Source organism: Pipra filicauda, unplaced genomic scaffold, assembly GCF_003945595.2.
Source record: "Pipra filicauda isolate LSUMZ 115617 unplaced genomic scaffold, ASM394559v2 scaffold47_size6085603_pilon, whole genome shotgun sequence".
Classification (NCBI taxonomy): domain Eukaryota; kingdom Metazoa; phylum Chordata; class Aves; order Passeriformes; family Pipridae; genus Pipra; species Pipra filicauda.
In genome coordinates this window covers 4775845-4802705 of record NW_024104620.1, presented here as the reverse complement: position 1 = coordinate 4802705, position 26861 = coordinate 4775845, and the positions used below count along the sequence as shown (strand labels likewise).

The 26861-nt window shown below is 44.3% G+C and overlaps 1 protein-coding gene across 1 annotated transcript; it reads left to right on the top strand.

Annotated features, from left to right (window-relative positions):
* Window positions 1–9788: 9788 nt before the first annotated feature.
* Window positions 9789–24870, top strand: LRRC38 (leucine rich repeat containing 38). Its single transcript, XM_027736419.2, has 2 exons — window positions 9789–10589; window positions 22683–24870. The coding sequence occupies exons 1-2, from the start codon at window positions 9962–9964 to the stop codon at window positions 22934–22936; spliced, it is 882 nt and encodes a 293-aa protein (XP_027592220.1). The 5' UTR covers window positions 9789–9961; the 3' UTR covers window positions 22937–24870.
* Window positions 24871–26861: the final 1991 nt, after the last annotated feature.

Here is a 26861-nt window from a genome sequence, read left to right as displayed (position 1 = left end):
AAATCAAATCAAGTGAATCTTCATCATAGTTAAAACAATGATTAGGTTATGGATTTAATTGTTCTCTGGACTGCACTATAAATTATCTATGACTGAAATAATGACTTGAGAGTGTGTGGAGGGCTGGAGTGGCAGTCTGAGAGTAGAAGGTGGGCTGAGAGGAATGTGATTAAGTGGAGTTCACAAAGACAGACCTTATCTTTGCAGCACTCAAACCACTGCATGGGATCACTTTGGTGATAGCAGCCTGTCAGGAGTAACTCCAGGGAGACAAGGCAGTTCAAATGCAGGGTTTTCCTATCTATGGGGTAAGTTCATTCATGCTTTAAATTAGGGAATGAATGTTTTATGCTTTGCTCTGTATTTGCAAGACCTGTCTTGCATAAACTAATCCTAGGACACAAAGGAGGAGAGAGCTGCTCTCCTGGAGGCCTCCTCAGCACTTAATAGCCCCAAGCCACCTACGTGTGTCTTCAGATCAAGGCACTATTGTGTTGTCAAAAAATAAATATTTAAAAGCCTGTGCCTTTTAACATGGAAATGCTGAAAGCTCTTGCAGTGAATATCATTTAACTTTAAAGCTCCAGCCTGTTGGTGCTTCTGGTTATTTCCATGTGAAATGGTGGAGAAACTGAGGTGCTGAGCACTCTGGTTACACAAACCAGGAGTGGCAATAAGTATTGGAGACTCTCTCTGCAGTGCCAGCACTGTCTCTATTCTATAAATCAATTCATTAAATATAAGTAGTGAATTAAGAGGATTTTTCTTTATTGGAATGTTAATAATACCTTGGTTTCACTGCAGGAAACTGAATTACAGGCCCGTGATTCATGGGTTTGTAGGCGTAGGCAGCTGTACACCAAGTACAAAGAATATTAACAACTTTAATTGCCTGCAAGCACTACTGATAATTCAGCATCTTTCATAGCAAACCAGATTACTCCCAAAATAAGTGATTTTGATCTAGATATCTTATCCTATAGCCCATGAGCCTCACAGCAGTTTTATCCCTTCCCCTGTTTGAAAAAGGGAGACTGAGGCCCTGAGGTGTTACACTGTAAGTGTGAATTAAAGTCAAACACTGGCTTTGGGATGGATTTATTTTTTACCTCAGAAAGTGTATCCAGGGAGTTTGGCCTGTGCTTTATTAATGTACAGAACATTTATGCTGCACAAAGCTGCGTGCACACAAATCTTCCCGAAAGCTCAGCAGGAATTCTGGAGCTCAGCAGTTGTGCCCCTGCATCCTCCTGCTTTGGCCCCCTGTCACTCCAGGTACCAGTGACAGCAGAAAGGACCAGACAAGGCCTTGTAAAAGTGCCAATAAAGTGCCTGCCCTGAGTGATGCCCAGGAACCACATTATCAGTGACAATACTGCAGGAAACTGGATTTTCTGAAGAGTGACAAGCCTAAAAACAAACTGAAAACCATTAGGGCTTTCCTGAATGTTTACATTAACTAATGTTTGATTGGATTTTTTTGCCATCAAAAGTGCATCTTAACTGATTCACGCTACTCAAAAACTAGTCATTAAAACACTTCTCAGTGGTACAGTTTGTAACACTCTTCCTTGGGCCATCCCTGGCTGGAGCAGTAGCCAGGGGAGAGATGCTCTTCAGTGTGACCTCCTATGTCATTTTGGTGAAAGGAAAGGTTCCACTTTTAGGGATCCAAGAATAGCTATACAACAAAAAGTAATTTTCAATTTTTGTATTTATTTTTTTTTTACTGAAAGTGTTTTGTTAGACATTTTTGGCTTCTGTATTTTTAGTCTGCAGCCATCACACAATCCCTAAAAATATCTTTTTGCTTGTAGCACAGCCTGAGAAAATGGAGAGTATAGTACATTCCACGTGTTACCACATGGACAATATTTTTACCATATTATTTTTTTGTGCCATTAACTTCCTGAAAAATTTAAAACAGCCTGGAGCAAACATACTTTTTCTTTTGAGTTCCCTTCAAATTTGAGATTTAAGAGACTTCTCTTGTGCCATTTTTGTGAGATGGATTTCTTTTTGATCCTACTAAAGAAGAAGGTGTAGAACCATCTCAGGTTGTGATGCCTCACAACACTGTGCCCATTAACTTCACTGACACTCCCCAGGGAGGAAATGCTGTGGTTCCCCTTTTTTTTTTTTTGTGATGTTACTCAGCTTTAACATCTTTGAAATGAGGCAGACCCAAAATTGTAGAAGCCAGTATGAGCAGATGTGTGGAGATGTTCCTCCAGACATTAATGACATCCCTAAAGCAGAGCTGTCCCCACCCAGGGCAGGAGTTACCCTTCCTTGCACAGTAACACCAGGTTAGTGTGGGACAACTCCTGGGTGCTGAGGCACCTCCACCTCCCCATCCTGAGGGTCCTACTGAAGTTCTAGTATTTAAAACCCCTCTGTACCACTGCAGTACCAACATGTAGGATGAAAAATGCTGTGTTGGACCGGCCTGCACCGTGCCAAGAGGGGCTGTAATAAAATTCTGGGGGCTATTGTTTATATCACTGACTACCAGAGAATCCCCCCCCAGTTTGTTGCCAGTGAGGTAACTGATTTCTGAAGCAATTATGAAACTACTCATTGTAATAATTAGCCCTGGTTATCAACATGTCTGTGAAAAGCAGCTCCAGAGGCAGCATTGCAGGGCTCCCCCCTCTCCCCCTGGGGAGCTGCTGCACTGGCTGATGTGATTGCACCTGACATCTCACCCAGCTGATTAACAGGGCGAGGGACACGTCACAAGGCATTAAATCACAGCCTGCTGCCTTCCCTAAGGGACACTCAACTTCTGGATGGCCAGAGAAACTTTCAAGAGGATGGGAAGATCAGGGGGAAGACAAGTGAACAAGCAGGACCATCTCCCCTGAATGGGACTGTGGCTGCTGCAGTTATACCAAGAGACTGGGAACTCTAACGGGTTCTTGTCTTCTTGAAGACTTTTTTTTGCATACAGTAAAGTGTACAGGCCTTTTCAACATTTCTGCTTCAAAGGCAAACCCAACTCCTTTGCATGAGAGGATTTCTCCCCATTGTTACCGTTTTGTTGGGGTTTGTTCTTCACGTGGGTATAAAAGAACCTGGGATTTCTTGACTTCAGAACAGGAATTTGATTTATTTAACATAGGATTAAAAAGATCTGTCCACAGAAAGAGCTCCAAAGTGAAAGTCTAAGGGCCTGTGACCACACAAACACACATTTGCACACCCTCATTTTGTCAGTTTGCTTCCATTTGAAGATCTCATGTTCCTGGTCTTGCCTCAAGTCCTGATCCACTGTTGGTTGTCCCTTTGTGTTCCTGAGTGCTGTATGGCTCCAGTGCAGAGATGGAGGCATTTTTGTGCAGTAATTATTCTGCAGGAAGCCAGTTGTCCAGAATTAACCTGTAAAAGGTGGAACTGCACATGTGTGGGAACGATGCACACAATTTAATGAGTGTGAGATACACTTCAAAGGACAGTTTGCAAGCCCTATTTTGAAATTACAGCCTGATCTTAAGCACTTAATTACATTTTTCATGAACTATTTTTATGGTAAAGGGCAACAGAGAGGGGTGTAATAATTTATTTCCATTATTTCTACCACTCAGCTCGTGTTTGGAATTCCCACTGACAGGAACATGCTTCCTGCATATTTAAATCCATGGAGTGTGGGCAGCAACAGTCAATAAGGGAAGAGGAAAGGAAGCACTGACTGTCTTGGAGCTGTTTTCCTCCTGTTGTGAAGAGCTTGTACCACATCAAGTCAGTTAAATAAATACAGCCACAGAAGGTAACTTGAATGTCTTTGTTAAATCCCCTTATTAAAGCAGACTGGGGAGTCACTAAAAGACCTTGACCTCCAATTAAATCAGTGCCTTTGTAAATGGAACTTTTCTTGCTGGGTGTGTGGTGTTAATTGGCATGAAATCCTCACAAGAGAACCATCCTCTTGGGTCTGGAAAAGACATTTAGCCTGTCAGTGTTACAATGTTAATAGAAAAATGAATTCAAGTCCTTTTGTTTGTTTGTTTGTTTTGGGGTTCTTTTAGTTGTTGAGGGGTTTGTTTGGAGGTTTTCTTTTTGTTTTATGTTCTTTTAAACTCCCTGGTGTACCATGCACACCTAATAGTCTGCAGGGGCTTTATCCTCAAAGAGTGTTTGCTGGTGTTTTTAGAAATATTAGCTGTCAACTGGTTTAATTGCTGTAAATCCATTTGCTGTTCCTTAGAACAAAGAGAACTCTCCAAAGGGTTTTCAAGGTGGCACAGAGAACAAATTTCAAGCACAACACTTCCTCCTGAAGGAACACAAACTTGCTTGGCAGCTATCTCAGAATAATTTCTGCTTTTCCTTCCTTGCAGGAACATTTTTCCCTGGAACATTCCCCACTTGTCGTGCTCTCCCCTCTGCTCAGCCAGACTGCACGTTCAGCTCCCAGTGCTCTGGGAAGGTTGTTCCCTCCAGAAGGGCTGCAGGGAGTGATCAGGGGAGGGCATGATTTGGAGAACAGCAATTCCCAAGAGTTCCCTGTCTTTTAAAGCAAACCAACCACGGCAATCATGGGTTAAAAAAATCCAACCTACTGAGCTTTCCATCCGAGCTGGATTAAGTTTTGTGGTATCTTGAGATGCTGAGAATTTTTGCTCAAACTTCCTTCTCTCTTCAGCTTCACTGCTTGAAACTCAGGTGCAGGTTGAAACAAGTTTCAGATATGAAAGCTCTGTTCTGCTGCTTTAGAGTCACTGACTTTCATAAATTTTCCTCAACAAACCCGGTGTTGGACTTGTCACATAATTTTTATTTAGAAACTCCCGAGCATTTGGAAAATCTTGCACCCCTGATCTCCACGAGGTTTTTCAGATCTTGACAGACCCACTGGTCAATCTGAGCAAATAAATAGTGTTTGAGGAGGACCCTGAGACCAGCTTTAATTGTGACTTCATTAGAGCAGCAGTGGATATATGTGAGCGTATCTCCATCAGCAGCTTAGGAGGGCTTTTAATTTAATTGCCTTTAATTTGATTTAAAGCTGTGGTGATTCTGGACCAGTCCACAAACTATGCAGAGGGCAAGCAGACTACACTGTAGCACTGAATACAAACTCCTTCCTGAGGGGAAAAGGAAATAAAATTCACGCTGTTTGTCTCTCATGGCTGCTCCCAGGGACTGAAAATGGTTTGCAATAAGGTAGTGACCACATGTCTGCATAAGGCAGATGATGGAAGTCTTTTGATGGGTTTAGGCTGGTCTCATTTGGCTGCTGAACTGCAGTGTATGAAGTTTTCAGATTCAATCATTGCTGCTGCCACGTTGATTAATTTTGATGCATTTTCCCTCCCAGTGGCAGAGCAGCAGCAGAGAAGGCCTGGGCAGGTGTAAGACAAGCTTCAGTTCACAGCTTCTATCAGCTCATAAATTTTAGGACAGGAATAGACCATTTTCCCCTTTTAGTTTTTCAATCCTTTTTTTAGGTGTAATATCAGAGGGAAAACTGCCCAGAGGTGCCCCTTGGCTGCATTCATAAAACCTGCCTGGTCAGAGCAGGGCAGGATTTTTCTCAAAAGAAAAAAAAACGCTAAAGCCAAAATGGTAAAACCTGAATAAAACCAGGACTTCTGTTCAGAGGTGCTGTTCAGCTCTGGGTTTCAGTGCCTGATGGATTGATTAACACACTGTTCCTCACTCAGGCTCCAACATTGGTGCCCAGGACACGTTAATGTCTGATAATGAGCAGGAAAACCCTTCACAGTCCTCCTGTGCACCTGGTGCTGCAGCCACGACATGTGCCTCAGCTCAACGAAGCATGAGCCTGGAATAATGACTTCCTTCATGGAAAAATATGCTCAATTAGCTGCTAAAAAGAAAAAAAAAAGTGAATGAGGATGGACAGTTTTCAGTCTGAGTCTCTGGTAAGGGAGGATTTACTGGCTGAGGTCCCAATCCTTCACGTGTGTCTGCACAATGATTGCTCTTTCTTTTTTCTTCCATTACTCAAATTATTTGGGGAAGTTCTGAGCACTTTTACGCAGAGTGGTGGAATTTTCCAAGGGAAACATGAAAACTCTGTCAGAAGTGAGTGTTCTTCCTCTTCTTTTCCTACTGCTTGGCATGAGATAGTACAGATAGTACACTAAAGATTCAGGACCAGTGTGGTTTGACACTTGCTTTTATTTTCAAGGTTTCTTCTAGTAGTATCCTGAACAGAAAATTAAAAGAATGGAAAGCCAGATCATTGTTTTTAGTCCAAAGCCTGCCTTCTGTTCTGTTTATTCAACCCCTGCTACTGGGAGGTATGGAGGGAAATTGGTTTTGCTTCCTTGCTTTCTTTCTCTATAGTTCTTTGATTATGGAATTGTTACCAAGGGTGTTTTTCAAACCCATCCTGTCCCTTTAGGGGAACCTGGAAGCCAGGATTATGGATAAATGGGCTGACAGTCGAAATCTGATCAGTGTGGGATCCCAGCTCTATGGAGAGAAGGATATTTGGGGATTCTTTGTTTGGCATCAACTTCTAATTGGGAAGCTTGTGCTTTTGCAAACCTGTATGTACTAAAATTTACTGCTGCAAGTATTTTTGGGTAACAGGTGATAAAGCTGTGGGGCTTTGCTTGGCAGCACTGAAGAAGCACAGATTTATAAACAAACCTTCATTTCTGAGACTATTCACTGGAGCAATTTGATGTTTTACCATAGTGCTGGTGGAAGCACATAAGATTATATCTGGATTATATAATTTATTTTCTTTAATAGGGAGAGGGAAAAGGGAACCTGAGAGTGCAGATAAACTGCAGGAGTGTGTAAAACTTGCTAATGGTTCATCAGAAGGGACCAGAGCAGTTGTGGGTGACCAGTGTCTGAGGGCACCAGAGGGTGCTGTGCACTCAGCAGCTCACAGGCCACACCCCTGATTTAGCAGCAGAGGTTACTGTCACTGCCTGATGCAAAGGAGGTTTTAAAAAGTAAAGCTTTAATATCTCGTTAGATAGAAAGCTTTGCAGAACCTCCTTCCTGCTGGTCAAAACTGCACGAAATGTTTGACGAGCCAGCGAAGCTTCGGAGAGATCCAGAATTTCTGTGCTGTGAAGGAAACAGCTGAGGGACAGAAATCAGCTAAAAAAGCTGCACAGACAAAATGAAACGGGAAACGTTGTACAGAGAAAGATGGGTCAGGAGGAAAGCCTCTGAAATCAGAGTCAGCATAGAAGGGTGTCAGAGCATGGCAGGCTCTGCAGAGGGGTTTGTGCAGCAGAGCTGAGCTGGCACACGTGGGCAGTGAAACCCTCCTTGCCTGGATGCTGTGGGAGCAGGGCTGGGGCTTGACAGACCTCCGGGATACCTATCCCAAAATATCCAGAGCCTGGGAGTAATCCCTCATCCCCTGCCAACCCCTTCACAGACAGGAAAGCTCCCCAGGTTCCGTGCAGAACCTGCAAATGGGAGTGTGCAGAACGAGGGTTCAGGGGCTGCTGCTCTCAGGGGGTAACAGGGGAAGAATCCAGGGGAGCAGCTGAGCAAAAGGAAGGGCTGTTCCTGGCAGAAAGGAGGGGGAGTTTTAGCAAGGGCTGGTGGAATTCTCAGGGAAGATGAATCCTCTTCTTAGCCCTGCCACTAACATATTGTTGGATCTTTCACAAATCGTGCCTTATTGTCTGTAGTCTCCCATCTGTGAAGCAGCAAAATAACACTGAGGCATCTTGGAAATGGAAATGTCAGAGCCTGATTCTGTGCATCTGATACAAAAAGGGGGGGTCTGCAGAGGAGGAGCCACAGGGACCCCTCGGTGCTGTGTATAGATAACTTCTCTTAAAAGAGAGCTGGAACTCTCCATATAAAGTTACATTACTAAAGACATCAAATCAGCTCTGCTTTACCATGTTAGAAACACTTTTATCTCTAACCTAAAGCCCAAGTTGAATTAGGGGCAGAAAAACAGTAGATTACAGCAAGATGTTTGCAAGATACAACCTTAAAAATTTTAAAAGCACCAGTTCTGCATGAGAAATACCAGTGGCAGTTGCTTGTTGATGCTGATTCATTGAATCCTGACCACAGGACTTATTTTGCGTGTTTGGGTTTTTTCAATCAGAGGTAGCCTGTCAAACTTCCACTTAATTTAAAGGTAAATATTTTAAATAATCATCTCCGGAATTTATTTGGGCTTTGCCCTGGTAACTTATAGAGGCAGCTATGCTCATTTCTCTCTGGGTGGTTTTTTAAAAGTAATTCAAGACATGAAAGACACCTGGAGCAGGATATGTCTTTATGGGAGGGATGTAGAGGCTGCTTCAAGGTTCTTTAGCCAAAAGACCTATGAATTAGAAACAAAGTGTGTTGTAAAATATGGGAGAGGTGTTCAAAGGCATAAACCTTCCTGGCACGTTCGTTTCCTGACAGCAGAGCAGAGAAATGCTGAGGTTGGAAGGGACCTCTGGAATCAGCTCATCCAGTCCCCTGCTCAAGCAGAGTCAGAGCAGGTTTGCCCAGTGCTGTCCCACTTGGGTTTTGTGGGGATATCAACCTCTCTGGACAACCTGACCACCCTCAGAGTAAGAGAAATGTTTCCTTGTGTTCAGATGGTTTTTAATCTGCGTCCATCTCTGCTTTTTCTGTCAGTGGTGCTATTGAGAACAGTCTGGCTCCCTCTTCGTTCCCTCCCAGCAGGTCAGTGTTTCTCTGGGCATACTGAAGGAGAGGTGGCTGATGCTGCTTTTCATTATTTGAGACCAGGTACAGGTATCTTGGAGAACAGTCTGTCTTAAAAGGAAATTTTCATACCCTGTCCTGGATGAAAGATATTCTGAATTCAGTTATGAAATCTGACCTTAAATTGTGATTACTGGCCTCTCTTTGCCCTAAGAATGAGTTTTCCAAAGGTGTTGGAGTTCATGCTCCATTCCTCAGGATGCCCACACCCAAATACCAGCTGTCCCCAGAAAAATCTTCCATAGGTGTAATCCCAGCACTCCAGTCCTGTTTGTCTGCTTACACACCAAGCATAAGGAGGGAGGGATGGAGTTAAAAATTAAGTGTGGAGCTGGCTGAGGACTTGCCTTTCTGGGTGTGGGTTTGGGGGACGTCAGGAAAACACAGATGCCTTGCTGCCAAATCATCTCTGCTGTCCCATGGGAGACAGGCAGATTGACTGTCAAGTATTTCAGCCCCCTGAAAATGAAGAAAATCTGTTCAGTTTTAACTAGCTGAAGATTTGATCCACGATTTGCACTTTTATGGGTCATTAAAACAGGAAGGAAAAAGCCTCTCACTTTGGAGACCATATTCCTTGGTGCTGCAGTCCGTTATTCTTCTTGGTTAAAGGACACTGAGTCATATTTAGGTGAATTCTCTAACAGCTGAGAACATCCAGAAACAGCACAAAGCCAGTGTTCCTTGTCTTTGGGCTCCCCCCCCTTGCTGCTCCTCTGCTCCCTGCTTTACAAATGAAAGGGAAAACAGTCCTTTGCAGGCATGCAGGATACTGCCTGACTTTTGTTTGGATTTCCATAGGTATTGGTCACCTTGGTGCAGGCTCCTGCTAAGAAGCACAGTAAGTGATCTCATCAGAGTTTTTAACCTGGAGGGCTTTTTGAGCAGAAGCTGTTGCTGTCAGAGTCACAGGACCAGGTGTGATTTCCAGTTTGCTGGAATATACAGCAAATGTGCAAACAGGCTCTGGGCTTTTTTTAGCTCACAAAAGCAAGGGAGTCCTTTGAAAGCTCCTCCGTGTGCCCAATCATCGCTCTCCTCACCCTGCACAGCATCACAACATTCTGACAGTGTAAATCCTCACATTTGCCTCCCTCCCTCCCTCTCTCCTCCAGCCACTCTCCCTCCCCCTCCCAGCCTGCTGCTATCGGATCTGTGATGATATGTGATCTCCTGGATACAATCACACACACACACAAGTACCAGGCACTCCTGCTCAGCTGAGCAAAATGTCTTTCTCCTAGAAGTGGTGCTCATCCCCGCGCTCAGAGCCTTGACGATGTTGCCATGCTTCCCTTCCTGCCTCCTGCCTTTTGCTGCCTTTGCCTGCCTGCTTTTCCTCCCCGGGGGTCATCTCTGCCCTGCTGCCTGTAGCTGTATGGACTACCACACCATAGACTGCCGGGATCAAGGACTCCCAAGTGTTCCTAATGCCTTTCCATTGGATGTACGGAAACTTCTTATAGCTGATAACAACATCCAGGCGATACCAGCTGACTTCTTTATATTTTATGGAGATCTAGTCTATTTGGACTTCAGGAATAACTCCCTCACCTCTTTAGAAGAGGGCACTTTTAGCAGCTCTACCAAACTGGTGTATTTAGACTTAAGCTACAATAATTTAACGCAGCTTTATGCCGGGACATTCAAATCAGCAGAGAAACTGATAAAGCTGAGCCTGGGGAACAATAACCTGGTGGACGTGGATGAGGCTGCTTTTGAGAACCTGGAACAGCTCCAAGTGTTAGAACTGAATGACAATAACTTACAGAGCCTAAACGTGGCAGCCCTGGAAGCGCTGCCCTCCCTGCGGACTATTCGCCTGGAGGGCAACCCCTGGGTGTGTGACTGTGACTTTGCCAGTCTTTTCAGCTGGATCCAGGACAATGCCTCCAAGCTCCAGAAAGGTAAAGCTGGGTGGCTTTTCAGCGCAGTCCCTGTGTCTGTGTGTGTGGGAGGGCAGAGGGTTCCCGGGCAGACTGGCTGGGTGCTGCCTGCAGTGCCCCACGCTGCAGTTTGCTCGGGCTCTAATTGCTTGCTTTCAGCAAACCAGCCCGTTAAATTGATGGTGGCTTCTTTTTTAGCAGCGGGTCCTCCTCCCAGTTAAGAAATAAAATTTTAAAAATTAAGCCCTAATAATTTTGATTTATGGACTAAAATTACACAGGCAGTGAAAGAGCCTTTTCAAATCCATTCAGCCCAGAGCTGGTTCTCTTCCAGACTTCATTTTCTCTCTGGTAAATATATTTTCTACAATAAGCCCTTTGAGCAGCTACATATCCTGTGCCAGCTCCCTAGGAAAACTGATTTTTCTCTCGTTTTACTGATCAGCTATAAAGCTGCTACAAAAGAGTTAAATCCCCATTTTCTGCATCCGTGTGATTGACAGCCCTTTCCTGGAAGTATTTTCACAGAATTCCAGAATCACAGAATGTGCTGAGTTGGAAGGGACTCACAAGGATCATCGAGTCCAACTCCTGGCCCTGCACAGGACCATCTTTGTTGTGATACTCTGTGTTTGAAACTCTTCAGTAGCTTGATTTTGTCTCTTTTCATTACAATAGCACTGCTTCCAATATCAGAAGTAAATTGAAATGGCTCTGGAATGCCCCCAAATGCAGGATATATAACTGGTATTTGAGCCAGGAATTTTTAGAAAAGCGTAGAGGGAAAAATAAAAGTATTAAGACTGGCATGTCTGGGGAATCCAGAGTCGTGCTCCACATGTCCCACCAGACCCCAAAGCCTCTCTTAATCCAGCTTTAGCAGGAGATCATCTCACAGTTCATGTCTCCCAACAAGCACCAGGGCATAAACTCCTGCCACTGAGCGGTGCCCGAAGGCAGCTCCCCCTGGGAGCAGGGAAACCTCGGGAGGGCTGCACAGGGGACACCTTCCACCAGCCCAGGTTGCTCCAAGCCCTGTCCAACCTGACCTTGGACACTTCCAGGGATGGGGCAGCTACAGCTTCTCTGGGCAACCTGTGCCAGGGTCCCCCACCCTCCCAGGGAAGGATTTTCTCCCAATATCCCCCCTAAACCTCCTCTCTGCCAGTTTGACGCCGTCGCCCCCTGTCCTGTCACCACATGCTCAGAGCCTGTAGTCAGTTATTCAGGTTCTTCCCATGCTCATGACCTTGGGTAGCATTTTTTAAATATACTCATCCAGGTTGCCCTAGATATTCTCAGCTGTAAAGCAGCTGCTTTAAGGAAGGAGTCACTTGAGGAAAAAGTGTTGGGTTTTTTCCTCTCTGTCTCAGTGAAACTTCAATCTTGATTCTTTCTACACCAAACCTGGGCCTCTTTTCCCACCTTCCCTGATGCTTTAGCTAAAGTTTGTTTAACTTGACCCAAGTATTTGCCTGTCTCTAATGCTCAGTTCAAACATCAGTTCTCTTTCCCCATGCTTTTAATGAACTTCTAGGTTGCTCCCCTTGATCCAGACTGAGTCTGTTCATTCTGAGTCTGTCCCACCTCTTTCTCTGCTGCCCTGTCAGTGTTCTAAAGTGTATCTGAACTTATATCTGGAAATCTCAAGTGACTGAGCTTTCCCATAGCATTGCCAGTGTCCCCAAGGTCTTCCAAGCTCAGAGATGCTTTCCCACAGTGTTTTCTCTCAGCCACAGTTGTGTTTTGGCCAAATAGCTAAAAAATCACTAGTTTGTCCAGATCTGCCGAACTTTAAGTAAGATGTGATTTGGGAAGACAAGGAGGGAAGCAGCAAATATTCAAATGGTTGGTTTGATCAGAGCTGTCCCCCAGGGATTTGCAGTTGTTCTCTGGAGTGAGTCCCCCCTCTCTTTGCACCCAGCCATGTCAGGGGAGATGTGCAGGGATGCAGAAAAGCGTGTGCACTCAGCGTTTTCAGGGCTTCTTGTGAGCTGCTGCCACAAAAACACTGACTGCCTCCTCTGATAAACTACCAAAACATTCTTCACAAAGGTGAGGGCAAAACTAAACCCAAAAAGGAAAGACTGTCTCAGTGACATTTGAAAATACATGGCCACAGTTGAGTGCCTTGCAAAACAACTTTTGGAAAGTCAGAGTTAAATTACTGGAATTATGATTTGATTGCATTTTACATCCAGTTTCCAGTTTTTAATGATGTCACGACACGATACCCATTAGGAACTGATTAAATTAGTGTTACTTGTCTGGTTATACTTATCCAAAGCCATCCTGGCTTTTCCTGGGAGGAGTGGAAAGAGCAACTCACTGAAGATTCAGCATTCAGACCCTCTGGCTCCTCCTGATAGTGCTGTGAGGCTGGAGACAGAAGGATTATTGCAGCAAACACACAAAGATAAGTAGGGCAGCAGGCTTTAGGTCTGGAAATACAGAATAAGGAAAAGAGAGAGATGCATTTTCAGGGCCCAAGAAAAGAGCTTGGCTGCAAACAAACTTCTGCTTTGGAACTCTGCAGCAGCTCGTGGGTTTGCATTGCATGGGCTGAACACAGGGCTGGGAGAAGGACACTTCAAATAGTTTAATGTGCCCCATCTGAGGGAAGTCACTCAGTAACTATGAACTGTTCACTAAGCCACTGCTCCACCTTTCCCTTCAGCACTGCAGGGGATGGTCAGCCCCAGCTGCCCTGGGTTTGTGCAAAACACCCTCTTGATATAAAAACAGGAGTTCTGTCCCTGTGAACTGAAATCTCTGTAACTGCTCCTGAAGCTCTCCCTGTGTAATTAAGGTCCCTGTGTAATTAAGGTCCCTGTGTAATTAAGGTCCCCAGAGGACTCAGGTGGTCTGAGCAAAAGCCAAACTGCACCTCATTAGTTTGGCAGAAGCCAGGTCCATTTTCTTCCTGGCACGTTACCAGAAAGAGCTTGTAAAGTTCTAACTTGTGCTGACCTGTGTGCCCAGCTGGCTGGGAGAGCTGGGAAGGCTGGGAAGGCTGGGAAGGCTGGGAAGGCTCTGCCCAGCTGCTCATCTCACTCATCACTTCACACAAACAGCTGGGATTTGAATCATTTTACAGATCCCAGCATTTATTCATCTAACCTGATTTTTAAATAAAGGCTTAACTGGCATTAGGTGAACGCTCCACTCTCCCATGGCAGATTTATGAAAGGAACTGCACTAAAAGTTTTGTTGTTAAACTTAGCACTTTAAAACAGCAAACATATTCTTTTACCTGCAGAGAGATATTCAACCAGCATTTTCATCGAGCTCCAAAATCGAACTACAGTTTTCCCCTCTGATCTGATTAGTAATTGATTAAAAGCAAATTAGTGAGCGTAGTGCAAAGTAGACAAAGGAACTGTGAAGATCAGTGGGATGGTGATAAGTGGAGAAAATAGAATAGTTCTTTTTCCTAGAGAAGGCAAAAGTGCTCATTATGGGTCCCAATGTTTAAGTATGACACTTATAAAGATTTTCTGTAGAAGGATGTTTGGCTATATACATATTTGTTATACCTGAATGGCACATGGTGGCCAATGAGTCACAGTAAAGGCTTCCCATCCAGAGGAGTAGGGATATTAAGAGTACTGGATTATTTATTTTGGAAAGAGAAAAGTTGCTGTAAGATCTCTGTCCCTCCAAAAACAGGTGTGAAAACTTTCATGGAAGGTTTTACTCCGTGGGAGCATGAAAAAAAATCACGGAACAAAAAACATCATGACCAAAAAAATGCCTAAATTGGTCTATGAAGATACACTCAGCCATTTATCATGTCTGGCTGAGCTTTCTCCTGCTTTCAGAGCTTGTTGTGCATCACATTTATCTTGGCTTATCTTTTGCTTCATCTCTTAACCTACTTCTTTTAGTTTATACTGCTTGAAACTCAGGGCTCATCCAGCCAAAGGTGTGAGTGAGACCCACAGAATTGAGGGCTTTGAACCTTCCCTTTCAGCAGCTCAATGCAAAGGGCTTTGATGGAATAAATTTTTGGTGGAAAACACTGTTTAAAATTAGTGCAAAAGGCATTTGTTGAACCCCTCTGAGGATCCCACCTCGGTGGAGGGACTGGACTCAGATAAAATGCCTGGAACAGAGAAATAAGAGTCGTCAGCAATGGCCACATCAAGGGCTTTGCAGAGGTCCCTGTTGCTGATTTTTACTGAACATGCTTTGGGCAGCAGGGCCTGTGACCTTGGTTGCTAATGACTAATGCATTTTTAACATTACTTTTAATTAGAGCTTAAGTATTCCTTGGAGTGTGACTGCAGTGTCTCCTTTCTGTCATCTTGCCCTTGTTTTGCTTTTTATTTTTTTCCTCCTCTCAGTATCTTCGGGAAGTTGTGTAAAGTTTCTGGGATTACTTAAATTATTTAATTACTTATTTAAGTTCCCCACTACCCACTGCAAGAATTACAAATTTTGCTGCCCTCTATGAAAACAGCATTGGAAAGACTTTTAGGAAGGTTTAGACTGAGCTTTTTTAAACACTGGTATTTCCAGGAAGACTCAAAAAACTCATTCAGAACTGGCCAGAGCCAGAATTCCAAATGGAATTATGCTGTGATAAATGAAACAGATGTTCTGAATGCTTGAAACTGAAGTAGCACAAGTTTAGGTGAGGACTGGTGCTCATTTTGGTCAAATGTTGCTCTGCTTAGCAAAATTGTGGGCACGAGGCTACACATTTTTAAATTTTAAAACTTAAATTTAAATTTTTAAATTAAAATTTAAAACTTAAATTTTTAAATTTTAAAACTCTAAGAGGGTTTTAGTGCCAGTGCTGACACAGAAGCTGTTTAGCTACTTTCAAGGCTTCTGTAGCTTTCAAGATCCCCTCCATAGGGATGGACAGGTAAATTCTGGAAAAGTGGCATATTTCCAGGTAAAGGCTGTCTGTGCAAAAGAACAGGAGAGAAGGATGGCAGTGAGAGGATGGGTAGGGGAAAAGCAAGAGCAGGTGACAAGGAGACTGTGAGCAGCTTCTGGAATAAGAAACTCAGACAAAATGCAGTCCTAAAAGAGAGATTCAGAAGTGAATCATAAAATAGAATCACAGCTGAGGTTGGAAAACACCTCCAAAATCATCAGATCCCCCCTGTGACCGATGCCCACCTTGTCCCCAGCCCAGAGCACTGAGGGCCATGGCCAGGCCTTCCCTGGACACCTCCAGGGCTGGGCACTCCAAACCTCCCTGGGCAGCCCCTGCCAGGGCCTGCCCACCCTTTCCAGGAGGAAATTCCTCCTGATGTCCCACCTGAGCCTCCCCTGGCACAGCCTGAGGCCGTTCCCTCTCCTCCTGGCCCTTGTTCCCTGGGAGCAGAGCCCGACCCCCCCCCGCTCCCCCCTCTTGTCAGGGGGTTGCAGAGCCAGAAGGTCCCCCCTGAGCCTCCTTTGCTCCAGGCTGAGCCCCCCCAGCTCCCTCAGCTGCTCCTCCTAGGATTGACTCTCTAGACCTTTCCAGACCCAGAAGAATGGGATGATTTTTGTGAGGCTGTTTGGAAAGACCAGGCCATGAGGTGTCCGTCTCTTCCTTCTTAGACTCCTTCTATCATCTCATTCCAATCTAAAATCTATTACTAAACTTATTCTATAAACTAAATAATGTCTTATTTCACTAGTCCAGGCCATTATAGTAGCCCTGGGCTCACTGAAAATGTTAAACATTGTCTTCAAAACAAAGCACCATAATCACAGGAGAGGACAGGTTTTGTTTAACCTTCTAACAACCAGCGAAATAAGTGAGGATTTTACAATCCTCTTGACTTTTCAGTCTTCATTAGTCCTTATTTATTCATCTGCTAGGGAGAGAAGGCTGCCTTAACTTCATGTACTAATATAGAACCTGAGCAAGCTTCAGCTAGAAAGGACAGGCTGTTCTGTCCATTCCAGCCATCACTTCTCCCCCAGTATCATGCACATGGTAGCACATCCCCAGAACAGAACAGAGCAGAATATCTGTGCTTTTGCAAGGGAATTAAAAGCCTTAAGACATTTCACACATTCAGCAGCTTTTATTCTGTTTAAGCAGAAACTCCTAACAGAAATTATATTCCTTAACAAGCACATCAAATCTGTTTCTATATATACACATGTATAAATATATTATTTGATCTTCCAGTCTTTTTCAGTAAAACAATCTGACACTGGCTTTTCACTTTGTTTCCCTCACCCTAAGGTTGTCTGGAGCACTTCCATCTTTCACAGATTTGAGGATGTGAGGACAGCATTTGCAGATGTGAACACCTCATGTTGAACTTTATATTTAGGCTTTGAGACAAACTGCTAAGTACCCTCTGATGTTGTCCTGGGAGTCTCCAGGGCACTTGGCCATGAAAGCTTTATTTAGGGACCTAAATCTAGGCTTCGAGTTTTTTTTTAAGCCTTACTGTTCTGATTGCTTGGGGCTATTTCCAGTGGAATTTCATCTCTCTGCAGAGGCACTGCCTCTCTCACTGCTTATTAATAAATCTAATCCATTAGTGACAGTGTTTAAGTAGACGAAAGCAACTATAGCTGGGAGCAAAATACCACACAAGAAACAAAATGCCACATCGAAACATTTCAGATCTGTGTCAACTGCATTCAGCAACACGAGGGAACAGCTGAATTCCACCCAAGGGGGCAAATACCAATTTTACTTAAAAAACAAACAAAAAAGCCTACTCTAGTGCTCTTATATTTACTGTTTACATAGTAATGAACACGTGTGCATGAAGCTCACTTAAAAATTTATGGCTTCAGATGTTTTTCTGGCCATATTTCCTGCACATCCCAGTGTTTGTCATTATCTTACCCAGCTGCCCATGGCTGAGTGGTAGGAAACTCTCTCCTCATACCTGTTTTTTGTGAACTTTACAAAGACCCAACAGAACTGAGGCTTCTTTTATTTTTATTTTTTTTTATTTATTTATTTATTTTTATTTTAATTCAGCATCCAAAATTATAGCTGGGAAATAACAGACAGACCAGGACACTGAAGTGCTAACGAGTTCCAAAAGTTCTGCAGTAAAAGCTGTAGGGATTAGAAATGAGCAGAGATGGAAAGACACGAGGAACCCTTCAAAACAGATCCAGAGCAAGTGATACCTCTTGGTGCTTGTCTGTAGCTGGAGGAATATAACCCAAAACTCACTGTACAATAGTGCATCAGTCAGGGAAAACCCGGGGCAGAGCCAGGAGAAGGCAATGGCAGTGCCCTCGATGGTTTGAAAACTCCTGATCACACAGTCCCTGTGAGAAACGTGGCCACAGAGCCCCAGCAGAAGGAATGCCAGTGGAATGTGGGAGCTGGGTTTTCCTGGGCTTTTTTGAGCTGGGAAGTGGCAGCTCTGGGGCACTGCAGCACTGTCAGCCTGGTTTCGTTCATTTACAAGGGAATTATTAATGGCTTGCACGCAGACTGGTTTGGGGCTGCCTCTGTTTTCTAGGGGAAGGATTTCAGCTGAGTGAACCTGTGCCTGGCCCAGAAACAAAAGCACAGTGTTCCTTGGGATCCAGCAGCAGCCTAATTGCATGGGATCCATTGTAGGGTTTAAGTGCCTGACTTAGTGGGGTTGCACTGCTCTAACATGAGGCATCTCAAAGTCATGTTGTTCTAAAACCTGTGAGGGAATTTCATTGAAATAAACTCCCCCTGGGACCCTCCTGCATCACTTCTTTATAAAAAGACACATGTATTTTTTTTTTCTTTTTAAAAACAAGCCACTCTTTTTAATATTATGGTTCTGGAATTCCAGCCTTTTCACACTTCCCATGTTACCGAGCCAATCTATTCCTCAGGGTACAGACCTGCATTTTCATCCTTATTTTTTCAGTGTTAAGACAAGCCTGTCTAGAATCCAACACCTGTCCCTTGACTGGGGACTTCAAAGCAATCAGTGCATTTACAGCTTGCCAGTGAAATGCATCTGCTCCTTCAGATGACAGAGCAGAAGGATACAGAGTGTGTGACATTGTCCTTGGGACAGCTGGAGTTATTACAGATAATGGGATGGCCCTGACCAAAATAACACGAGCTGGGTATTTATAGCACCCTCACACTTGTTATTTCATTTACAGTTTTGTTTGGTATGGAGAAGCAACTCCTTGAATATGTTGTGGGAGCAATGAGGTAGATATATATAAATGTCATCAAAGGCTTTCTTGCTGCAGCCAAGCACTAAATATCAAGAGATGCCCTTTACAAGAAGCCTGGCTGGTTTTTTAAAAGAATAAATAGGTTCTGCAGAATAAATAGATTAAAACAAACAAACAAACAAAAAATACAAAAACCCACCCCCCAAACAAGATATAAAAATTAATTCCATTCTAGTTACAGTGTGGGAAAGCAGAGCACCGAGGTTAAATGGCATCTCCTGTCCTCCAGAAGTGTTGTGTGAGGGGACAGGTGACTTTTATGTGCAACAGAATCACACAGAGGAAAAAACCTACACTCTCTAATTAACACTGATCACTGTTCATGCAGAGGGTGTATGATGATGACCTGGAATTAATTCCTGCCCAAGGAAGGAAAAAAATTGGCTCTATTGCTGGGCACCAATGCAGTAGGACAGGTGGGGAACAGCCCATCAGTTCTCCACACACTCTGGATTCTTATGCAGAAGGAAAACCTACTTGTACATAATGTAGAGCAAGTACCACATTGCTGTGGAGGAGGCAGATGAAATGGTTTTGTTTGTCTGTCACCTTTAGCAGACCTGTGTGACCTGGAGGTCGTGAAGTTTTCAGGTCAGCAGCTGGAAGCTGAGGTGCAGCAACCACTGCCTTAACCCTGGGAGGAGGAATTCCTTGTTCCACCAGCCACAGAGCTGCCAGTCTTCCTGCTGCTCCAAACCAACAGTCTGTTCCAAATTCCCCTGGGAGTCCAAAGCAAAGCTTCTGTTACTGTGCTGGGTTTGTCAAGAGTGTCACGACTCAGCAAACAGAAACATTCACCCCCCAGGAGGGACTAATCCACGGTCCTTCCCCTCCCTGGGTCACTCCCTGTGCTTCCACCCAGCTCTGCAGCCCTTCCAGGCTGCTCCCAGCTCTGTTTTACCAGCCCTGGGTGTGAATAGGAGAGGGCAGTTTTATTCCTGTTGTCTTGAAAAGATGGTGCACACACAGAGTAGCTGAAGCTACAGCTGGCAGCGAGCAAAGGCTCTCACTGGCCCCTGTACTTCACCTCTTGGCATCTGTTGTTCCCAATGCCAAAGAATTCTGTAAAAACCTGAGCCTGTCGTGGTGTCACACGACAAAACAAGTAGTAAATTCCCATCTCACCTATTTGGTTTGAGAACATGACCTAGATTCCAGTCCCCACGGCTACACGGAGACGACCCTCTTTATTTCTCATTATTGTATAATCAGTCCCCAAATCCTCGCAGTAAACTGATTCTCACAGCAAGAAATCCCCTCTGAGTGCCTTGGCGTGCTGCAGGTTCCTTTCTGTTTGCATTCTGTGTGTAGTGAGGGAAGGTGAAAGCATCAGGGAAGGAGGACCAGAGCTCACAGTCCACAGGCTCAGCTTTGATCCGTGGCAGAACTCCTGCTGGGAGTGGCTGAGTGGGCTCATTTCCCTTCTGGGATCCTGGGGAAACACCACCAGAGTAAGTAGTTTCTTAGATGCAAGAGCTGCACTGTGCAGAACTGCTTGGAACAACAGTTTTCTTTTGGGGTCTTTTTTGCTCTGTCTCTCTCTTTTTAATATATTTAATATATTTTTTCTATTTCCCTCCCTATGGAAGCTTAGACCTGACACTCCATCTCACCACTCCGGCACAGAGGTGTCTCAAATGCTGGCAGGTGAGGACAGCAGAGAAGTTCTTTTGCAGCGGGTCAGAAATAGAAAAAATAAGAGTTGTTTGTGGTCCCCTGTGCACTGTTCCTTTCAACCTGCAGTGACCACAGCTCAGCTGCTCTCAGGGGGTCTCAGCACCTGCTCTAGTGGTTTCTTTTACAGGAACACTGTTAAATAGAAACTTTTCTTTTCTTGTGCTTGCTACAAGTCAAATGGGATTTGTTTAGGTGCCATATTCAGTTGGTGCAGGCTTTCACTGCAGTGATCTCTCCTATTAGCAAGGAACTTCAAGTGAATTTGCAGCATGTTACATTCATTTTCTTGCTCTTTCTACACAAAAGCAGCAAGTGCTTTGATAACTGGCAGCTTTATATTTATTTATTGAAAAATGTTTGGTTTTTAAAACCTGGTTAAAAAGACACAGGTCTTGGAATTCCAGGCTATGGCTTTTCTCTCCTCCCTCATTTTTCATGGTTTTGAATAGGGAATGATATCCATTTATCCCCACTTTGTGCTGTTAATCCCATTCACCCCTAGAGCTGCTACTCCCAAGTCTTATTGAAAAGAAAATATGATTTGGTGGACAACTGTCAGTTCTTTCCTAGGAAGGTTTGTAGAAGGAGCTCTGTCCCAGGCTGGAGAGTGCAGGTATGAACTTCCTCAGCCAGCAGTGCAGTCACTGCTCACTCAGTGCTCCAGGGGATCAGCTTGTGTACAAGACATGATAAATATGAACCTTGCAGGCTCACATTTCCACAACTCTCAGAGGATGTTGTACCTCCTCTACCTTCCAGGTCAGTGCCAGCGACAGGAGGTTTCAGAGATCTCTAAAGCAAGTTTCCTCACCATCTGTTGTGCATGGCCAGTGCACTCCAGGCTCGGAGAAAAATCATTGTGGGTTTGGGCAGCTTTGCCTGGAGGAAACCAGTCAGCCCTGGGCACTCTGACTGATGTCCTGTTCTGCTGGCACCTCCTCTCAATACCTTGTCAATGGGAGATGCACGAGAGAGGGAAGGCAACAGAACTTTAGGCAAATGTAAAAGATGCAGGAGGGCTTTTAGGGGTCAAAATTTAATACAATCACCATTACAAGGTCAGTGTCATAACTGGTTCCATAGTAGAAGTAGCTAAAACTCCTTTTCAAATCAACACAACAGCTGGGCTGGGTTGGATCCAGACAACCAGCCAGGTTGGCACCACTAACCCCAGGAGCCCAGGTTTAATAAATAGTAAGACATCACATGCCATAGTTATCCAGCCACAGGAAAAATGGGATTCACAGATGCAGAGGAAATCTTATCACCATTCCCTATTTAAAGTGCCAGAATGGTTCCATGGCAGAGCTGTGTGATGGAAAGGCCCTGTCCTGTGTGTGCACACAGAGCCAGAACCAGGGAGAACATCCTGGGATCACCAGCAAAGAGTGGAAGTTACCAAATAACCCAGCAGCAGTTCTTGTGTCATTAACACACAATTCTTATATTTTTATATTTCCCCTTTACATTCATATCCTTGCTAGTAAGACAAAAGCTGTCCTGCCAACAGCCCCACAGACTGAACTCCCTTCAGGATTTGTTCCATTCTAGCCCTGCTAATGCCCTCTCCTGATGTTCCCCCCTTGTGAATGAAGAAGGAGCTGGGCATATGCAGTGAACTGTGTGCTTTCACTGTCCAGGATCAACCTGCATTCTCACAAGTTCTTAAATCTGGGGGGTTTTGCCTTCACTACAAAGAGCCCAGCCTTAGGCATTCTCCAGTAATGCAGGGAGGAACAATATCTGCCAGTCTGCCTGGCCTCAGGACAGCCAGGGAGAAAAGGTGGAAGCAGGTCACAGACAAACAAGCATCCATTAAACCCAAACTGTTGTTTTGACCAGAAAAACAACTGTAGTTTTGGAACTACATGGGGAAAAGTAATGTTTAGAAGGCACCAAGGGAACTTCAGTATCCCTGCTAACCCTGTTTGGGAGTCAGAGTTTGTGTTCAGATGGAGTAGCTGGGAATTACTTCCAGGCCTCCAGGTTTAGATGCATCCAGGGTTCACATTTGCTTTTTTAAACCCTCAAATCATGGTCCTTGATCACACCTGACCTCCTGGAGGCGAAATAACTTCATTTCCAGGAGCTGCTCAAGGGGGTTACGTAATGGCTTTGGGACAGTGACAGGTTTTGTTCCAATTTTTCCTAAATATTGAACAAATTCACAAACCAGAATTAACCCTAAAACTTTTCCTCAGCCGTTCAGCCTCTGCCCTGGGGCAGCAGAAGGATTCGTGGCTATTCCGCTGATTTGCTTCCCTCTCCTCTTCTTCGCAGGTCTCCACGAAATCCAGTGCTCCCTGCCCGTGGAGAACAGGAGGATCTTCCTGAACGAGTTATCTGAGGTCAGCTTCAGTGAATGCAAGTTCAGTTTGTCACTGACAGACCTTTTCATCATCATCTTCTCCGGGGTCGCCGTCTCCATCGCTGCCATCCTGTCCAGCTTCTTCCTGGCCACCCTGGTGCACTGCTTCCAGAGGTGTGCTCCCAGCAAGGATGATGATGATGATGAAGACGACAATGAGGACTGAACTTAGTCTATATCCTTAAATTTGCTTGGTCTATAAGTTGTTAGATCATCAGCCAAAGTCTAGGAGGAAAAGGAGCAGAGTAAAAGCTTTACATGAACTCACAGGGTGTGAGGATCCCTCTAATCAGTGATGGTCACAGGCAGCAGTGGCAGAGTTGGGACTCTCAGCTTTGCTTGCACTGATGCAATCAGCCCTGGTTAATTTTTGATCCTTAATCAAACGCTGCATTTAAATTTGAGGATTGGAAGAAAAAGGGAGGAAAAGCAAAAAAAAAAAAACAACAACAACTTCCGGTGTTGAAGATTGGAAATATAAAGGGGGGGGAAAGGCAAAAAATGTGTTCCAGTGTTTTAAAAGACAAGTTCCCAGTTTCCAGATTGTCCTGATGAGATGCAGATTCTTATAAGTACTTAAATCTTGTTCTAAATGCACTTTGAAAAGGACTGGAAGGGTGGAAGTGTTTCAGCTGGAAAATATGGAAGTAATTTCAAACAGTCCCTTCCTAGATCTAATAGTGGGAGATTCTATTAAACACACACAGCTTTCCAAGTGACAAAATGCAATTAAGATGATTCCTAGAATTGCAGAAAGCATGAGAGGAAGGTTGGCATTTTCTCCCTACAAAGGTTCTCCCCAGACATCCATCCCCCATTTAATGACAGCAGTTGCAGGCACCATTCAGCCAAAAAAAATTTTTTCTATAAGTGAATATGATTCTGGGTCTGAGTCATCCACTGCAGATGCCTGGCACTTCTTTGGTCATGGCACAAATACTAAATATAACATCCTTTTGCATTTTTAGATGCAATGAAGTAAAGGATTTCCCTCCCTGTAGTGCTCAGCACCAGTAACTGTTGCAGTATCCAGTCCATTTAGTTATTTTAAAACACTAAGGGCTATATTCTGCTCCTGATTATACCAGAATAACCCAACTGAAATGAACACCAGGATCCAAATTGGTAACTGTATAAACAAGAGTGAAATCTGGCCCAAGATATTTCTGACTGTACTACAGATTTGTCAAAACTTGAGCTCTTCTATATGATGGTAGATATTTTTGTTAAAATTAAAAAAGACATTTATTACAAGAGATTTTTGGAATAGTGCTGGACAGCTTTTTAGGATAAGTATATTTTTAAAATATTTGTAACGGAAATATTTTTTTAAAGCTCTGTGTATTTAAATTATTCTCTAGAGTAGCTGTGAGGGCTTGAAGTAATGACCAACATAGTAATAAGCAGCTAAGGACTGTATGCTATTATAAAATAATTAGAGCTGATAAAAAGTAGCATTTGTTTAACTATTGTAAATGCTATTATTTCTTAAAAGAAAACACTGATTAAAACCCTGCCTTGCTCAGTAGGAGGGAATCCCCCTGTGTGGTCAGGGCTGACGAGGGACACCAGGACTCAGCACTCCTGGGTGTTGTCCCATCCCACAGGGATCAGCTGGAGGACCTTCAGCAAATCCCTCTCTGCCCGTGCCTCAGTGTCACCACCTGGAACCCCAAGATCACCATTTCTCTCTTTCAAGTGCTTGTGCCAGGGGGGCACTGCCTTGGGGCTGCTCAGAGCAGTTCCCTGTGTGGGGCTCTGATCCCATGGCAGTCTGACTTCACTGGCACCTCTGGAGCTGCTCCTTTGGCTGACAGAGTTTGCCCTGGGGTTGGCACCACGCTGAGGTCACACCAGGCTGAGAGTGTTTCTCTCTCTTAGCTCTCCAGCTTATTCGATGCATTTACTGCTTCCAGTGTTAGGATTGTTATTCCTGAGAACACACAGGCACAGAATGAAGTAGGACAGTGAGAGGATATTCTGGATCAATACTGTCTTGTTCTGTTCTGATTCCTTCAAGAAAAAAACGAAATGACATGATTTTCACTGTGTAGTGCCATGATTATAAAGAACACAAATATATTTATAATTTCAACGTGGGCTTTCATGTTTATTTGTGTGTGGGTATGAAAAAAGGGAGACAAGCCGTGCCTGATTCATCTTTTATAAGTAGGGTTGTGTGGTGTGGTTGGAAAGACACAACATGTTGCCCAGTGCAGCTCCTGGAGCAAACTCCCTTTGCCTCCAACACGGATATGTTATCAACAGTTTTATATTTAGAGCTGTGCAAATTGTTCAGTCGTGGAATAAGAAACTGGGTCACACTTATTAGGGACTCAAAACTTGCAGGAGGTTCACAAAATGGTTTGTCCTACCAAACTTCCCAGTGAGACATCAGTGAATGTTTCAGCAAACACCTGCCCTGCCTGTGGTTTATGGGTTTGTGTCCTTATCCTGTAAGGCTGAGGAACTTTGCAGAGGTCACATATCAAACTCAACCACTTTTACTGGATTCTGCCCTTACTTGCAGGTCCATCCCACTGTGGGGCCTCGAAATGAAGATGTAGATGCTTTTATAGTTTGTAGCTTTTTGCTCAACCCAACCCAAAGCCCTGAAAGCCCTGATTATATTTGGAACTTAGCACCCCTCAGAACAGCAAGGAGCAGACCAAGCTGACACCCACATATCACAGCACAAGCTGAAGAGCAAGGCTTAGGAAAGCTTTATTTGGGAAGCTGCTATTCTGGATACTCCATCACACCAAAATGATTTTGCAATGTAGGGTTTTTTCTGGATAAGAAACTTCAGCGATATTTTCCTCTATAATAATTATATTTCAGAAGTATTGAGCTCCTTGAGTTAGTAGTATTGATTCTTTGTAAGCACCAGCAGTTACCTACTATTAGTATTGATTTAATTCTAATTGCTTGTAAATAAGACAGAACTTGGATTTAGTTCTTAATGGGATTTTTCTAACTTGATGGAATCTTCAGAGCAAAACATTCTCCTGTTGAAATATTACCAGAACCAGTGATCACCATAAAACTCCCCTGCAAAAGTTTGAAAGCAAACTTCACCATGACTAGAAAGTGGCCTGAAGGCTGCATTATTCCTCTAGTTTTACCTCCACAAAGGCAGTGACACGGAGGTAATTCCATCTCCCACTGGACATGGGAAGTGTTCCTGTGTGAGGATGCTGCCCTGGGTGGGATGTGGTGAGGCTGCACTCCCTGCTCAGGCTGGGATGACCCACATGTGGCAGTTTGAGCCACATTAGGAATCTAAAATCCAATTTCCAGGCTTCCCCCACCCCTTCCCACAGTTATCCTAACACCGGAGAGAAACTTTCAGACCAGAGGCTTCTGTAGGGGAAGGGGGAAGTATATACATTTATTTACACAAATAAATACTATACAAACTAAAGGCAACTATATATATATTACATTTCTATCAGTCAGTCCTTTCAAGCCCCTCCTTTTAACTCCTTTAGTCCAGGAGCAGCTTTTCAAGGCTGATACGTAACACAGTCTTTTGCTGTGGGAGTGTTCTGGGTCTGAACGCTCCCCCCTCACCAAGTTCCCGTTGTTTGTTGCAGTTTCTCTCCTCACAAAGTCCAAGAAGATAGCTTTGAGTCCTTGCTCTCCTGCTGCTGGTGATTTCTCCCTCTCGTACCTGGGTTCGTAGGCTGCTGCAGTGTAGTTCAGCTTATCAAGCGTCCACGTCCTGGAATGTTGATCTCTCCTCGGGTTTTCGGCTGTCCTGCGTTTTAGTTCACGGCAGAGACATCCTCCGGGCCCCTCTCTCTCTCTCTGGGAGTCCGTCTCCAGTTTTTGCCTGGGATTTCCTCCCCAGCAATCGAGCCTCCTCTGGCCCATCCACCTGGCTCTGCTTCAATGCTGAGCCTCAAATCCACTCTCCCTAAAGAGTGAGAGGGAAAACCAGCCCTGCTCTGCAGCCTGGCTGCAAAGGTGGGGGGAGGAAGAAGACGAGGGCCTGGCCACAGGGCCTGCCTCTCTGATTTTGAGCAGAAGTGAACAACATGGACGGTGATTAGCCCTCCAGGGAACACTGCCCTGGCACCCAGTCACCC

Excerpts from the sequence above, each read along its gene's own strand:
- LRRC38 (XM_027736419.2), top strand. The coding sequence starts at position 9,962 with ATGTTGCCATGCTTCCCTTCCTGCCTCCTGCCTTTTGCTGCCTTTGCC. Across the intron at positions 10,590-22,682 it reads TGCCTCCAAGCTCCAGAAAG|GTCTCCACGAAATCCAGTGC; the intron begins GTAAAGCTGGGT and ends TCTTCTTCGCAG.